At 35.6% G+C, this 17,682-nt stretch overlaps 1 protein-coding gene across 1 annotated transcript; it reads left to right on the top strand.

Annotated features, from left to right (window-relative positions):
- The first annotated feature begins 1,468 nt into the window (after positions 1 to 1,468).
- On the top strand, positions 1,469 to 17,464 carry LOC133197034 (uncharacterized). The gene is made up of 3 exons (XM_061332874.1): positions 1,469 to 3,320; positions 3,413 to 4,468; positions 17,361 to 17,464. The coding sequence occupies exons 1-3, from the start codon at positions 1,469 to 1,471 to the stop codon at positions 17,462 to 17,464; spliced, it is 3,012 nt and encodes a 1,003-aa protein (XP_061188858.1).
- Positions 17,465 to 17,682: the final 218 nt, after the last annotated feature.

Raw genomic sequence — 17,682 nt, 5'->3', positions numbered from 1 at the left:
TAGCAATGACAACCCTTTTCTGTAACATGGGCAATAACTCCGAAAGAGGTTATAGTTGAAAGACGTTACATGGGTCACGTGTCTTCGTATTTTCCTAGGTTCTTTTCGACAAAGAAAAAAAAATCTTCTCGATAAACTTCGAAATTTTTTTTAGAAAGAAACAAGTGCTGAACAATTTCAAGAGGTCTTTCAACTAGGAGGTGGAAAGACCCAATAATTAGCGTTTTCGGCCATAACGGGCCTCAAACAATCTGATAACTTTACATATAGAACTATATTAGCATATGGGTATAACTCTGTATGTGTACGTATGTTACAAGAATTATATGAAAGAGGTAATGTTGAAATGGTTTCATAACTGTTCTGAATGTCAACATAAATAAATTGCATATTGACAAAGTCATATTGCAGATACGTAGTGCAGAAATGTGCCTACCGCCACAGGTGCTTGTGGACAGGTGCACAGGTGCTTGTGCCCCCCCCCCCCCAATATACACCCTGGGTCCAAGGATATTTTTATTCGTCTTTTTCCATAAATTAATCTTCTAGTACACATTTACAATGTATTCCATATGAAAAATCCAAAAAATAACGTACAATTAACGTTTTATTAAAAAATCATACCCGCGGTACACATTGTAAATGTGTGCTAGAAGGTTAATTCATGGAAAAAGACGAATAAAAATATTCTTGGACCCAGGGTGTATATTCGGGGGGGGGGGGGTCCTGTCCACAAGCACCTGTGCCTACTGCACCATTACGACAGGATGATGCTTACACCGTCCTTTACATAGTAAATTACAGTTACAATTAGTGCGATTTGGTAATACCGGATAAAGGAAATCATTATGGACTTGCAGATACATTGTAAGAAAAATCAGTACATTCTTGCTAAGAGTTTTCAGTTTGTGCTGTTTATTTCTTTCTCTGAACCACTTTTCAAAACCAAAGAACTGAAAGTTGGTACACAAGATAAGCTGCTGCGTGCATATGTACCACATAGAAGCCGGAACCGCTCTAGCTTTTTATGTCATACAAAGAAATTGTTAATAGGGGTAGAATAGGGTAATAGGGTAATGTAGAATAGGGGTCAAATGCTGGTTCGGGTCTCAAGGGGTGATACTTATGCCACTAGGTCTCACCACTTAAAACCTTGAGTTAATGCCCACCGTCTCTAAATAGGTTCTGCCAGCAAGTCACATGCCACACCTCCTCGTGGTGACCCTGGAAATGCTTTAGTAGCTAAGTGGCAGTGGCAAAAGGCGAGTGTCCGGCGCCTTGAAATAACTGGAACCCGTGGCTAAGGGAAGGATACCCTGACAGAAAACCACTGGCCCTCCGAGTCCAGGGGGTTGAGCTTAGGGCTAACAACCCTAACTCATAAAAAAGTATTGTTACGGAAACAGTAACGAGGAATATCTCTATACCTGTGAATGAGAGCCTCTCTGGGACCTGCACTGGAACCAGTATGACTGTAGGTAGTGAAAGCCATTGGGAAACTACCAACACGAATAGGGAGGCCCTTAACACGGCCAAGACTAAGATCAAAATAGGATTCTGGAATGTACGTACTATGTATGCAATCGGTAAATTAGCACAAGTAACAGCCGAGATGAGAAGATACAACCTGCACGTGCTGGGAGTCAGTGAAAGCAGATGGACTGATTCAGGTAAAATACGCACAACAACAGGTGAAACATTACTGTATTCTGGTCGAGAAGATGGACTACATCATGAAGGGGTTGCAATTATTCTCAAAAAGGGAATTGAGAAGTCTTTAATGGAATGGAAGCCAATCAACAGTAGATTGCTAACAGTACGGCTTAGAGGAAAGCAAGTCAACATGACATTATTCCAGTGTTATGCACCCACTAACGATGCAGATGAAGAACATAAAAATGCTTTTTATGAACAACTACAGCAAGAACTAGACAACACACCAGACCACGATATTAAGATCATCATGGGTGATATGAATGCTAAAGTCGGAGCAGATAATGAACTATACAATAGGGCAATGGGACGACATGGTTGTGGAAGCATGAATGAAAATGGAGAGAGACTTGTAGAGTTTTGTACTACCAACAACTATGTAATTGGAGGAACACTATTCCCCCACCAAAACATTCATAAGTTAACCTGGCACTCTCCAAACATGAGAGACAAAAATCAAATTGACCACATCATGATAAATGGAAAATGGAGACGATCATTATTGGATGTGAGGGTGAAGAGAGGTGCCGATGTTGATAGCGATCACCACCTGGTAACAGCAACTATCAAACTAAAACTGCGTAGCACAGAGAGAAAGAACATGGCAAGAAAGAAATTTGATGTGGATAAACTTAAAGACATCAAGGTACGACATGAATTCAACATCATGCTCAAGAATAAGTTCGATATATTACAAAATTTGGAACCAGAGGACAACATACATGTAACATCAATCGACAAAAAGTGGGAAAAAATTAGCAACATCTACACTGAAACTGGTGAGAAATGTATCGGTTATAGGCAGAAACATAGGAGTAAAGACTGGATAATGCCTAGAACGTGGATAATGATTGACTCAAGAAGAGATGCCAAAAAGAAAGTAAATGAGGCCAAATCTCTGAGACTTAAAGAGAGACATCAAAGGGAATACAGTGAAATAGAGAAGGAAGTGAAAAAGGCTCTACGTGCAGACAAGAGAGCACACATAGATGACCTAGCAACAAAAGCAGAAGAGGCAGCCAACAGAGGAGAGCAAGGAACTCTTTACAAAATAACCAAGGCACTGAATGGCAGGAATAGACCATCTCCCAATCTACCTGTCAAGGACAAAACAGGAAAGTTGCTGTCATCAAAACAAGAGATGGAGGAACGATGGACAGAGCATTTTAAGGAAATCTTAAACAGACCACCTCCAACTCATGAACCTGACATCAGTTATCCAGCAAATGACCTAAACATAAGCATTGAACCACCACAAATTCCAGAAATTGTCTCTGCAATACAAAGTCTAAAAAATGGAAAAGCCCCTGGATATGACAACTTAAATGCAGAATTGTTCAAAACAGATCCACTTCTTACAGCCACAATTTTACAGCCAATTTTCCATGACATCTGGGAAAGAAACACCATACCAGATGAGTGGAACCATGGAGTCATCATTAAAATACCAAAGAAAGGCAACCTAAACGACTGCAACAATTGGCGAGGAATAACACTGCTTTCCATCCCAAGTAAGATCATGGCTAAAATCATCATCAGAAGGATATCCATAGCTGTAGATGTCAAACTGCGTAAAGAACAAGCAGGATTTAGGCCAGGGCGAGGATGTATTGATCAAATATTTACACAAGAAACATCATTGAACAGTGTACAGAATGGCAACGACAGTTATATATTAATTTTATTGATTTCGAAAAAGCCTTCGACAGCATTCATAGAGACAGTCTCTGGAAAATTGTGCGGTCATATGGCATCCCACAACATCTAATAGATATCATCAAGAGTTTTTATGTCAACTTCAGATGCAGAGTTGGAAACACCAGCATCGAGTTTGACGTTAAAACAGGAGTCCGTCAAGGCTGTGTAATGTCATCAACACTATTCATCATAGCCATTGACTGGGTCATGAAGAATACAACATTTGACATTCAGAGAGGCATCAGATGGGGTACATTTACAACACTAGAAGACCTGGACTTTGCTGATGATATAGCCTTATTCTCCCACTCCCACCAGCACATTCAAGACAAAACCAGCAGGCTACACAAATATGCAGGAAGCATTGGACTGAAGATAAACACCAAAAAAACAGAGGTCATGACCCTAAATGTAAACAATCCACAAGCGGTCAAAGTGGAAAATCACATCCTTCCATGCACCAACACCTTTACATACTTGGGTAGCAAAGTAACAACAGATGGTGGAGCAGAGACCGACATCAAAGAGAGGCTATCCAAGGCAAGAGCAGCTTTTAACAACCTACATACTGTTTGGAGATCAAGTCAGTACACAACAAGAACAAAGCTGAAACTATACAAAAGCTGCATTCTACCTATCCTTTTGTATGGATCAGAGTGTTGGAGAATGACAGAGAGTGACCTGAACAAGCTGTCAACATTTCATACAAAGTCCCTGAGAAGGATCTTAAGAATATTTTGGCCCAATACCATCTCAAATCAAGACCTTCTCAACAGGTGCCAACAAGAGGACATGGCCACAATCATCATCAGAAGACGCTGGAACTGGCTTGGCCATGTACTTAGAAGGGACTCAGACAGCATCATAAAGACAGCTCTCTTCTGGACACCAGAGGGAAAACGGAAGAGAGGAAGGCCCAAAGTCACTTGGCGGCGGACAGTGGAAGCCGAACTTAAAGTACAAAAGAGAAGCTGGGGCACACTCCAAAAGCTAGCCAGTGATAGACAAGGATGGAGAACCCTCGTTACTGCCCTATACGCCAAAGGCGTCACGGGCAGTAAGTAAGTAAGTAAAGAAATTGTTAATCACACTTTGTAATGCAAAGGAGCGGTCCCACGCTCTGCGTAGAAATGAACACGACATAGACCTTCCTCCCCCTAAAACTGTACTTTATACATGTTACGGTCGTATACGTTAGAACAGGTACAGAGAAATTGGAGGTTTTCTATTAAAAATCAAGGACGTAGCTTTGTTTTTGAAAGGGGGCAGCAAAATTCAATTAACCTGAAAAAACTTGAACAAGCCAAAAAAAAAAAAGTGAAATTGTCAACAAAAAAAAAAAAAAAAAAAAATAAAATAAAAAATAAAAAATAAAAATAAAACAAACAAAAAAACTCGAATTTCATTCAAACAATACTATTTTACCCCTATTTGACTATACTGCAACAGAAAGTCAGGGGGAGGGGCAACCGGCCTTTCAATGAACATTTCAATATTAAAAAGTTATGGAAAAAAGTGGGGGGTGGGGGTGGACAACGATATAAATTATATGAAGTGTAAATCAGATAAATAAATTTTTCTTTAATTAATCTTTTAATTCCCACTGAGTTTAAAAATATAAATTAAACATATAATGACGAACGATAATAGTTTTGAGGTACTTGTATCAGTAGATGGTTATTTACTTGATTATTTATTACTGCAGCAATTCAGTTAGCTATATACATGTGTAACACAAGTGGTGTGCCAGCACTTAATATTGTAAGAGACAGAACCACCCTTACCCATTTTCTTGCATATGTACATGTAGGTCAATCCGTACTAATTAACTCCTATTATCATAACTTCACTTAACACTGTCCTGCACCAAAATAGCCAAGAAGACTAAGTAGAGTTATCGAACTTGTTTAGTGGCGCTAGAACGGAAGTAGTTGTAGGCCGCTGTCATGTTGTAAATTTTGAATTTACCGGGTGGCAGTAAATACAAAATTTACTACATGACATCGCCCATAAGCGCTTTTGCTCAACGCTTAGTATAAGCGCTTTGTGGTGCGCTTTAGCGCTTAATAAGGTTCTTCAGGCGAAATTATTATCCATAAAATAGCTTCAATTTCTATAGTTTACTATACATGTATATTAGCAAAATTATTTGGGGCCCCAAATTCCTACGGCCACAAAATTTTTGATCTTGGAGTATGTAATGTTTACCAAATTATTAGGGCTGTGTATCGGTTGGGAATTTCGTATTGATATATATTGCAATATTTGAAACTGTATCGCGATATGTATTTCAAGATTTCTAATAACAGCTAAAATGCTCTTTTCTTCTTTTATCAACCTCCAGTTACTAACAGAGTACGTTGTAACAAAAAAGTACTAGTTGATTTCACTACAGTTTGGCAACGAAATGCAGCCATACAACAGAAACCTTTACCGTTTGGTACTGTTTGGCACGATTGAAAACGTTTCTGACATCTTAAATTTCATATTTTAGTATATAAATCTAAATTGATGTTGGCTGCTATATGTGAAAGTGATTGTGCGTCAATGTATTTAAATCTTCCCCGCGAAAATTGAAGATGAAAACATTGTAATTTGATTTTCTTGGTTAATCAAAACATTTCTGCCGTTTGACACGTCCTTTACGCGATCGATAAAATTTCATCTGTCAAAATTAAATCTTCAGACAATTTATCTTTAAAACTAAAATTGACCAGATCCATTTGATCATGTGTTATCAATCCATCAAATTAGTTCAAACTACATGTAGGTCATATAGGATGACAATTTAAATGATTTGTACTGACATGACCGATTTTAAGGTAGCGTTAAAGATGTTTTTATTCAGTATCAAACGTGATTCAGTGTTTACATTGGATTTTTGAGATGTGCAGACCGAGTGATCCACGAATTAAATGCAGACAGAGGAGGCGATGAAAGCTGTATGATATGATCAGCGTGTAAGGATAAATAACACAAACAGATTTTTGTTTTCAGAAATCAGAAATAAGTCTAATAGATTTATGTTCATATAGATAACATGAATAATGTTATCCAGATATAATGCAGAAATTTTGTGAGATTTTTATAGAAATTACATAAAATGAGCGCAAAAATGTCTATAGAGTTATACAGAAGAATGGCACAAAGTAAAATATTGGAACACCAAAATATACTTACGATTCTATATTTTCTAAAAATTTACAATTAATGTCATTTTTTTAATTCATAATCAGTAAAAAAAAAATATAACCAATCCATGCATCATTAGCTCACCTGAGCCGAAGGCTCAAGTGAACTTTTCTGATCAAAGAGTGTCCGGCGCCCGTCTGTCGTCTGACGCCCATCGTCTGTAAACTGTTCACATTTTCGACTTCTCAAGAACCAATGGGCCAATTTCAACGAAACTTGCCACAAAGCATTCTTGGGTAAAGGGAATTCAAGTTTGTTCACCAGAAGTGCTACGCCCTCTTTAAAGGGGAGATAATTAAGAATTTGTGAAAATTTTGTGGCATCTTTTAAAAATCTTCTCAAGAACCACTGGGCAAGAAAAGTTGAAACTTTTATGAAAGCTTCATTATATACTCTAGATTCAGATTTGTTCCAATCTTGACCCCTTTGGGTAAGGCAGGGCCACATTATTTGAATTTTTATTTAAAAAAAAAATGCTACATAGACTTCAATGCAATCTTAGTTAAGTACTTACTGCTTAGTTAATTGCATTTTTGAAACTCTCTCTTGGTAAATCCTTTTCTACTGTAAAATGCTTTAAATTAATATCAGAGTATTATGTATTTGATGGACATTTAAGGATAGAGGATGGAAAACCTTAAGGGTACGAGCAAAATGAAAGTATAAAAGTTATAAACACCAGTGGCTAGTATCCTAGGGAATTGACATTAAGTTTTGGTTGTAGTAAATCTGAAGAAGATTGAGACAACTGGTTCTGATCTTTCGATGGGAACCTAGGGGAGAAACACGGTGCAAGTAGTACCTTACCCAGTCCCCATCTCTAGATAAGAGAAAATTTAAGTACCGTGTGATATACCCTCAGACAGAGCTGTCTTAATAATCATTCCAATCATTAACTCAGAGTAAAAGGGAAACCTATATATCCCTTGTAAGAACCTGATCATACCATTACATAGGAAATATCTTTGAAATCGTCTTCTCTAGAACAACTATAACAACTAAGCCATTATTAGTCTTATTTATAGAGAAGCAACCTTAGGTATTGTAGAATCAAGTTTGTTCAAATTATGAACCCATCTCCCTCCCCCCCCCCCCACCCCCAGGGGTTGGGGGCACAACAGATGGTCAAAGTTTTGCATAAGAATGTTTAGGAATCATCTTGAAAATCTTTTTCCTCAAGAACAGCAAAGCCATGATTAGTCATATTATTAAAGAAGCATCCTCATGTAGTGTAGATTCAAATTTGTTCAAATTTGCAGTGGGTAGGTTGGGGCCACAATGAGAAATCAGAGTTTTACATAGGAATACATAAGAAAAAATCTTTAAAATTCTTTTTTTTAAGAACAGCGAAGCCATACTTAGTAATATTGATATAAAAGCATCCTAAGGTAGTGTAAATTTAAGTTTGTCCCTCCTTAAAACTTTTCAATACTGAACTGATTTCTGCTTCTTCCTAGCCAGTGTGCTCAGATGAGCGATGTGGCCCATGGGACTCTTGTTTTTTTTGTTTGTGTTATTCATCCATAGTGGAAGCATGAATGTATAAACCAATGTTATATGTTAACAGTAGGCAAGATTGATAATATTATAGACATTAATTTTCATCTGAGCCTAGGTGGACTGAAAGCTCAAGTGACAAGTTGTCAGTTATTAGCATGTAAAATTAATGTTTAGTGTTATAACTTTTCCTCTAAACCCACTGAACCTAGTTTTTAAAAAAAATTTGCAAAAAATAATGCATCCTTGGAAAAAGAATTTCAATCTTTTTTCTTGCAAAAGCATAACGCTTCCTATAATGAGTTAATCAGAAAAAAGTGAAAATAAGGTTGGGTCATCATTAAAACTCTCCTAAAATACAACTACACAAGAAAAAAAACTTTATGTGAAAGTCATCTCTTTATTCATGTTACTCCAAGTTGTTGTCACAGGGGATAAGATGGACCAAATGTCTTCAACTATGTAAGAGAGAAATCGTTAAGAATAAATTGATGTCAGAACTAGTTATTTTATTACAATACTTATATAAAAGAATCTTCATGAAGGGTACATTCAAAATTGTTCAGATCAAGTCCCTTGGGGTAAGCAAGAGGCAAAATAGAATTATTTCTTAACTAATTAAAGCATATAATTGCATGCATAAGGGAAAATCAAGCAGTAAAAGGTCTAACGAATTGTATTTATAATTTTACATATGAACCTTAGGTTTGATTTTTCAAGACACATTAGCATACACACATATAACTTCAACTTGGTATTTTAAATGATAAACTACTTTATTTGATTATTTCTAGACGACAGTCCCATAGGAAGCAATTTCACTTTGGGGGTATAGCGGAATAGAAATTAGAAAAATTGCTTGACAGACAAAGGAAAAAAGAAAAGAAAAGAAGAACGGCACAAGACGTTATTATATAGGGGACAAACTGTAGTAAAATTCTGTTGTATAGTATATGTTATATACATACATATAAGGGGTGGGGTTGGAGCATAATTGCACCTCCCATGCAACCGGGCTTGGAAGAAAAGAGTTTATTAAATAAGGAAAATTTCACGACTCTTCATCTATCGTGCCTTCAGTATACATGTAATTAACAAAGATCCGAGGATATTGGCTTAAGTCTTCATATAAGGAGGTAACTCTACACTATACTCTGCCGAAAATTAAATATAATTGTTTCTGCGAAAGTGCTTATTGCAACAACTTATCCTTGATCATTTTTGTTCAGGAAGTACATTTGTTCTCTTTCTTTTGTTTGTTTGCTTATTTCTTTTGGTGCTATTTGATTTAATTTGAATGCCGGGACCCAAAACAGATTAAACAAGATGTGTTTGTGAAACACTGATACCCCCGTATGGCAACTTATAGTGAAGGTTAAACCTTCTCAAATGCAAATCAAATACGTTGGTACCCAAAGTAAGGTCTTGTCTCGAAGAATATACCTGTAAAATATGAAAACACTAGCAGCAACCATTGAAAAGATATGGAAAAGTTTTTTTTCAGAAGTGAGTCAAACATCAATGTCATGGTCAAATGGTCAAAATTAATGGTGCCCAAGGAAAGGCCTTCTCACAAGAAATACACATGTGTAATATGAAAGCCCGAGCACCAACCATTCAAAAGATATGGCCAAGGTTAAAGTTTTTCAAACGTAGGTCAAACTCCATGGTCAAGGTCAAAAGGTACAAAGTTGTTTATATCCAAAGTAAGGTCTTGTCACAAGGATTACATATGTAAAGTGTGAAAGCCCTAGCTCCAACTGTTCAAAAATAATGGCCAAGGTTAAAGTTTTTCAAAAGAAGGTCAACCTCCAAGGTCAAAAGGTCAAAGTTGTTGGGAGGTCTTGTCACAAGGATTACATATTACAGCCGTAGCACCAGCTATTCAAAAGTAATGGCCAAGGTTAAAGTTTTCCAAAAGTAGGCCAAACTCCAAGGTCAAAGTCAAAGGGTCAAAGTTGTTAGTATCCAAAGGAAGGTCTTGTCACAAGGATTACATATGTGAAGTATGAAAGCCCTAGCACCAACTGTTCAAAAGAAATTGCCAAAGTTAAAGTTTTTCAAAAGAAGGTCAACCTCAAAGATCGAAAGGTCAAAGTTGCTGGTATCCTAAGGAAGGTCTTGTCACAATAATTACATATGTGAAGTATAAAGTGTGAAAGCCCTCCAGCTGTTTAAAAGTTATGGCTAAGGTTAAAGTTTAACAAAAGTAGGCCAAACTCCAAGGTCAAGGTCAAAGGGTCAAAGTTGTTGGTATTAAAAGGGAGGTCTTGTCACAAGGATTACATATGTGAAGTATGAAAGCCCTAGCACCAACTGTTCAAAAGGTATGGTATATGTTCAATTTGGGTAAAATTTTGCAAAACTGGGTCAAACTCTAATGTCAAGGTCAAATATGATGGTACCCAAAGAAAGGTATACACAAGTGAAATATGAAGCCATAGCCCCAACCAATCAAAAGTTATGGGCAAGCTTAAAGTTTTTGCGGACAAACAGAAAAACAGCTAGACAGACGGACGGACGGACAGGGCAAAAACTATATGCCCCCCCCCCCCGAATCTTCGATGGGGGGGGGGGGCATAAGAACAAATCCATGAAAAATAGTTCCATGAATCTGTTGTTTTAATCTTGAAGAACAATATTTTATTGTATACATTTAGTTTTCCATTGCACAGTGCGAGCACAAAGTCTATTCTTTATCAGTTTCGTGTAAATGTCGAGTTCCACCACGATTAAGAGCACACTGATAATGTCAAAGGCAATTTGTCTGTGGGTTTTGTTTGTTTTCCAGGCGAAAAAAAGTATTCATTTATTGAAATGCTTTCATTCAGTCTACTTTGAAAAAGTCATTGGGAGGTTCATAACCATGTTAAATATGACTGTATTTGAGTACATACATGTATGTCCTATGTTTACACTGACAGTAGCCTCAAACTTTCCTGCAGTAGCCATGCTCTGTCGCACCGAGTGACAAATTATGAGAACCTAATAATTATACAAAATCAAGAGTAATTTACTAGTAATCAACAGAAATCAAGATATATCTTTAGCAGTTTTGTGACGTAATAAGATCATACGTAGAGTTAACCAAATTTTATTAACTAGTAAAATACACATTATAACAAGAACTCATGTAATGAAAATAGAAAATATAGTGTTTGCACAATTTGGAAGGAACTTGTACCAATCATGGCGTTATACTTGTAAACAGTTTATGTAGTGTTTATGCAAAGCGACAATGAGTCAATTTTGATTAAAGTTAATGTCAAAATAAAATCTTTGGACAATTTATCCTTTAAACTGTAATTGACTTGACCCATTTAGTCGTGTGTTTTCAAATGAACTTTAGCTTAAGTCAATGTAGATCATATAGGACAACAATTTGAATGACCTGGTCATTTAAATGTGACGTTAAGGATGTTTTTGTTCAGTATCAAAAGTGAATCAGTGTATATATTGGCTTTTTGAGACATGCAGACATAAAGATCCATACTTGTAATGCAGAGAGAGAGAGAGAGAGAGAGAGAGAGAGAGAGGTAGCTGAAAGTTGCATGATATGAGCAGAGTTTAAAATGAAATGCAGAAACCTGAATATTGATCTTTACCAATGTTACCTATCGCTATGAGGCAAACATAATATTATAAACGTAGACACATTTATTTTCAATTCACATGAGCTGAAAACCCTTTTTATCAAAGTTTTTCAGAGTCTGTAATTTTTTCCCGGCTTTTTGACTTCCCATCTAGTGCCACTAAACCAATTTTATCAGTTTTTGCAAAAATAATGCACCCTTTGACAAAAAGTTTTTTTTCTATCGTAAACGGCCACTCACTTTTTATGCCCCCGTATAGAAGATTCGGGGGTATATAGTTTTTGTCATATCCGCCTGTCTGTCTGTCTGTTTGTCCGCAAAAACTTTAACATTGCTCATAACTTTTGATTGGTTGAAGCAATGGCTTTTATATTTCACATGTGTATTCTTTGTGTCAAAACCTTTCTTTGGGTACCATCATATTTGACGTTTTGACCTTGACCTTGGATTTGACCCAGCTTTACAAAATTTTACCCAATTTTAACCTTGGCCATAACTTTTGAACAGTTAGTGCTAGGGCTTTCATACTTCACATGTGTAATCCTTGTGACAAGACCTTCCATGGGATACGAACAGATTTTACCTTTTGACCTTGGAGTTTGATCCAGTTTTACAAAACTTTAACCTTGGCCATAATATTTGAACAGTTAGTGCTAGGGCTTTCATACTTCACATGTGTAATCCTTGTGACAAGACCTTTCTTTGGATACCAACAACTTTGACTCTTTGACCTTGACCTAGTAGTTTGACCTACTTTTAAAAAAAACTTAACCTTGGCCATAACTTTTAAAGAGTTGGTGCTTGGGCTTTCATTCTTCACATATGTAATCCTTGTGACAAGACCTTCCTTCAGGTACCAACAAGATTGACCCTTTGACCTTGGAGTTTGACCTACTTTTGGAAAACTTTAAGCTTGGCCATAACTTTTGAACAGTTTGTGCTAGTGCTTTTATTCTTCAGGCATGTTTTTCCTGTGTCAAGACCTTCCTTTGGATACCAACAACATTGACCCTTTGACCTTGGAGTTTGACCTACTTTTGGAAACATTAACCTTGGCTATTACCTTTGAACGGTTGGTGCTAGGGCTTTTATTTTTCACTTGTGTATTTCCTGTGACAAGACCTTCATTTAGATATCAACAATTGTAGCCCATTGACCTTGACCTTGGAGTTTGACCTACTTTTTGGAAAACTTTAACCTTGGCCATCACTTTTGAACGGTTTGTTCTAGGGCTTTCATTCTTCACAAGTGTAATCCTTGTGACAAGACCTTTCTTTGCATACCAACAACTTTGACCTTTTGACTTGACCTTGGAGTTTGACCTACATTTGAAAAACATTAACCTTGGCCATATTTTTTGAATGTTTGTGCTAGGGCTTTCATATTTCACCTGTGTATTTCTTATGAGAAGGCCTTTTCTTGGGCACCATTCATTTTGACCATTTGACCTTGATGTTTGCCTTACTTTTGAAAAACTTTAAACTTTTCCATATTTTTCCAATGATTGCTGCTAGGGCTTTCATAGTTCACAGGTAAAATCCATCTGGACAAGACCTTACTTTGCGTAACAACATATTTGACTTGCATTTGAGAAAGTTTAACTTAGGTATAAGTTACCATACAGGGGCATCAGTTTTTCACAAACACATCTTGTTTCAAAAGGAGTTAATCAGAAAATAGTGAAAAAGGGTTTTATCATTCATCAAATCTCTTCGCAAAAACCAATTTTTATGTGAAGTCAGCTTCCTTTTTAAGTATATCCATATGTTTCCCCATGGCAGGATCAATGTTGCGAGAATAGTGTCATTAAATGAAGCATCATGTCTTTGAAAACATTCTTTAAAAATGTAAAGTAATATTTAATAAAATTATTATTATATCTGTACTTTCTATAGAAAGTTTGGGTATGTACTTGTTATGTCAAGGTCTGTCTGTTTGTCACACTTTCTCCCTCCTCAAATTCCTCTGAAATTTTTAACAGTAAAGAATTCATTTTTAGAAAAATGTTTGGTGGTGTCCTGTACGTGAACAATAATGTTTCGGAATTTTCATTATCATCGAAGAGGTCAACTTGGGAGGGGGGGATTAAACAAAACTCTTTTTTAACCGTTATCCATGCTCTATTAAATTCTTTAATTTTAGACTGGTAATGGCTTTATCATCTGAAATCCTAATTTAAGAGGCCAATGAGCCACAATCACCTGAACATTTTATGCTCGATTTGAGACATGCATATCTATGTAAATTATTGAATAATTTCATATTGCTTCGCCAAAAATTACCAAAGTACCTTGAAAAGCAAACAAGTAAGTGCCGGTATTATTGTCTTATGACAGCATCTAGTTCATTCTACAATCACAGAAACTTGTTGACAAGACCCCCCCCCCCCCCCTCGATATTTATATTTATGATGAATACCATAGGAAACAAGATATGTTTATGAAACACTGATACCCCTTATATGGCAACTTATAGCAAAGGTTAAACTTTCTCAAATGCAAATCAAATATGCTGCTACCCAAGGTAAAGTCTTGTAAGAAATATACCTGTGATATATGAAATCCCTAGCAGCAACCATTGAAAAGATATGGAAAAGGTAAAAGTTTTTCAAAAGTAAGTCAAACATCAAGGTCAAGGACAAATGGTCAAAATTAATGGTGCCCAAGGAAAGGCCTTCTCACAAGAAATACACAGGTGAAATATGAAAGCCCTCCCACCTACCGTTTAAAAGATATGACCCAGGTTAAAGTTTTCCAAAAGTAGGTCAAACTCCAAGGTCAAGGTCAAAGGGTCAAAATTGTTGGTATCCAAAGGAAGGTCTTGTCACAAAAATTACATATGTGAAAAAGAAAGCCCAAGCACCAATCGTTCAAAAGATATGGCCAACGTTAAAGTTTTTCAAAAGTAGGTCAAACTCGTAGGTCAAGGTCAAAGAGTCAAACTTGTTGGTATCCAGAGTAAGGTCTTGTCTTGAATTACACATGTGAAGTATGAAAGCCTTAGCACCAATTGTTCAAAAGTTATGGCCAAGGTTAAAATTGGGTAAAATTTAGTAAAACTGGGTTAAACTCCAAGGTCAAGGTCAAATATGATGGTACCCAAAGAAAGCTCTTGTCACAGGAAATACACATGTGAAAGCCATAGCTCCAACCAATCAAAAGTTATGAGCAATGTTAAAGTTTTTGCGGACAAACAGGCAAACAGACAGACAGACGGACGGACAGGGCAAAAACTATATACCCCCGAATCGTCGATACGGGGGCATAAAAATCAGCTAAAATCTGATGTCCACAAGTATATATAATCATACAATGATTATTAATATGTTTCAATTTCATTAAATGCATGTCTGATATAACATATTAGTCAATAATATATGTGTAATAATTAAAGAATTTTCTTCGACGTTTAATTAGTTTTGTTCCAATTGAAGCATACCATTTGGGTTAACAGTACTTAACGTCATCTTAGAAAAAATAAACAAATAAATAAAGAGCATAAGAAGTTTTAAGAGTGTAAAACATTATTTTGCCTGAAGGTTTTACCGAATATGAATTGGCAGAGAAATTATATATCTTTTTAAATGTACCTTAGTTTTAAAACGGTTCAGAAATTATATACTGGTCATCCTTTGTTCTTTACTATGACATAAAGACTACAATAAATTTATTTTTCATATTTCGTCAAAAGGACCAGATTTTCATTGAAGGATTAACTCCATACGCAAGCAAAGATGGGCGAGAAGGATGATAAATATAATACATCTTCTTGTAAAAAGTCTGATAAATAATTTTCATGTCATTATTTGACAAGAAAGTGGCTGAAGACATATTCCTTTAATGTATTTCTACAATTTGACATACCTCATCTCCACATCATGCAGGGAGTTTCTTTTGAGGAATTCAAAGAATGAATATTGATATTAACTTGTACATGAAAAGAATTCAAAATGCATATATTAAATGTTTGCTTTGCTTTGCTTTGTATTGTTTCAATGGACTTTTGAGCTAATTTCATTAGATGTAAATTATTTCTTTTTCTTTTGTATTGCTTTCATGGCACTATTAAACTTGGTGCAAATCAAAACAAAATTGGCAAGTTCCATGCAATCTGTACATTTTTTGCCCGGGGATTTTCTTATTGTCCTTCAGCTTTGTTTTTTTTTTCTATGTAATATATACATGATTGTACCAATATCAAATATCCTTTGTTTCTTCATCTGATCTTGCAGTTCCCCTTCTCTTCGCCATTTCATGCCAATTAAAATGATATTGGAATCTATTAACAAGGCAGAAGATCGCTGCTCCTTCTAATATTTGTATGGTGCAATTTTTAACGATGTACTATATAATATTTTATAGACAACTTCAATATCAGCATGTGTGTATATAAAATTCTGTTTACTTTGCTGAAAATACACCAGTAGTAAAACTAATATGTAAAATTTAATTTACACTTAGTTTGGCTACATGTAAAACTAACAATAGGAGTTAAAATACTCATGTGCAAATCCTGCGTGAACACCCCCCCCCCATTCACATAAGCTCTGCTGCAAAATTTTCGTATACATGTATGTAAAATTTGCACACTGTGTGTGAATGGGCGCATATAAACGGGCCTTTTGTGATGAATAATTATATTTAAAATTAATTATTTGTATATGAAAGAAAAAAAAAATTCTTTTTCTTATCCTTCTATACATTTCGCAAATAAAATACATAATCCCGATGGTGACAAAAAATATTTGCTTTTGTTTCAGGGTTGAGAGGACATTTTTTAAGGGACAAAATGATCTAGAGTAGAAATAGGGAGAATATTACAACAGACCAAACTTCTTAAAGTCTATACCTGATAAGTCATAAATCGTACTTGGAGGACCCATAGGTATTGATTCATAGCAGGTATAATGCTTAGTAAGACGAATTTTAAGTGTGCATGCCTTCCCTTCTAGATATTTTGATATTGATCCTTTTCACACAAAATATGTAATCAAAATCGTGTATTTTTGTGATCTTTTAGGGGTAACTAATAATACTTTTCGTTTTTTTTTATATCGGGTCAGGGATATAAACAAGATTAAAACGTCTGAACACTCGATTTGAATGATTTGTGAATCTGTTCACATAATGTTTTCATTATACTATAGCATTTGTCACTATATTCTTTAATTTACACCAAGAGTCTTAAGTAAGCAATGGAATGTTTAAATATCTGGAAAGTCAATTGATTTATTTATTTTGATAAGACTCCACAATTGTCATCATGTAATAGATAGAAATACATTGATTCACAATATGAATGATAAGACAATAAGACTCAGGACAGCTGTACTTACATTGGATAACTTTAACTAAAACAGCTTACATTTTGGAATTACTTTATTCTATCACACAATAATAACTGAAAAAGCAGTCCATCCTCTTCACACTGTTTCTGTTTGTAGACGAATTTAAAATTAAAAGTGTTGATAATTCATAAATCAAATACATGTATTGAAAAACTACAGACTTTGAATGCCATTCAACCCTATTTAAAACAAGTAAAACTTTTAAGGAAAAACGCAAAGAAGACAAAATGGGCAAAATTAGCGATTACGTTTTCTTTCTTTTTTTTATTTTTGTAAAATATAGACTCGACTGGAAATTAAGTATTATGTGATCATTTTAGCCTTATCCTCACGACAAAAAGAGAGGAAAATCCAAAACACCTGTAAGAGGGTACGGAAACAGAAAGCATCTGACAAGCTAGAGCCTGAGGGAGAAAAAAACTAGAGATGCAAGGAAAAATAAAATCTATTCATTGAACTTGTAAGGTAAGGGGTTATTTAAGTAAGTATAAGTTTTGTTATCTTCTCAGTGTTTTATATCTATATAAAATATAAGCTGCTAATGCAAATAAATAATTTAAGAATAAAATTACAAACAAGAATAGTGTTTCTGTTTTAGCGGCAAAATACCGTAGCACTTAAAGACGTACAGCACAGTGGGGG

The sequence above is a fragment of the Saccostrea echinata genome, unplaced genomic scaffold (assembly GCF_033153115.1).
Source record: "Saccostrea echinata isolate AGI-Se365-2 ecotype Australia unplaced genomic scaffold, CSIRO_AGI_Sech_v1 ptg000030l, whole genome shotgun sequence".
Taxonomy (NCBI): Eukaryota; Metazoa; Mollusca; class Bivalvia; order Ostreida; family Ostreidae; genus Saccostrea; species Saccostrea echinata.
This window is presented reverse-complemented; position numbering and strand designations above follow the sequence as displayed.

Coding starts and splice junctions, on each gene's coding strand:
- LOC133197034 (XM_061332874.1), top strand. CDS start 1,469: ATGACTGTAGGTAGTGAAAGCCATTGGGAAACTACCAACACGAATAGG. Junction 3,321..3,412: donor ATTTAGGCCAGGGCGAGGAT/GTATTGATCAAA, acceptor ATTTCGAAAAAG/CCTTCGACAGCATTCATAGA. Junction 4,469..17,360: donor CGCCAAAGGCGTCACGGGCA/GTAAGTAAGTAA, acceptor TGATCATTTTAG/CCTTATCCTCACGACAAAAA.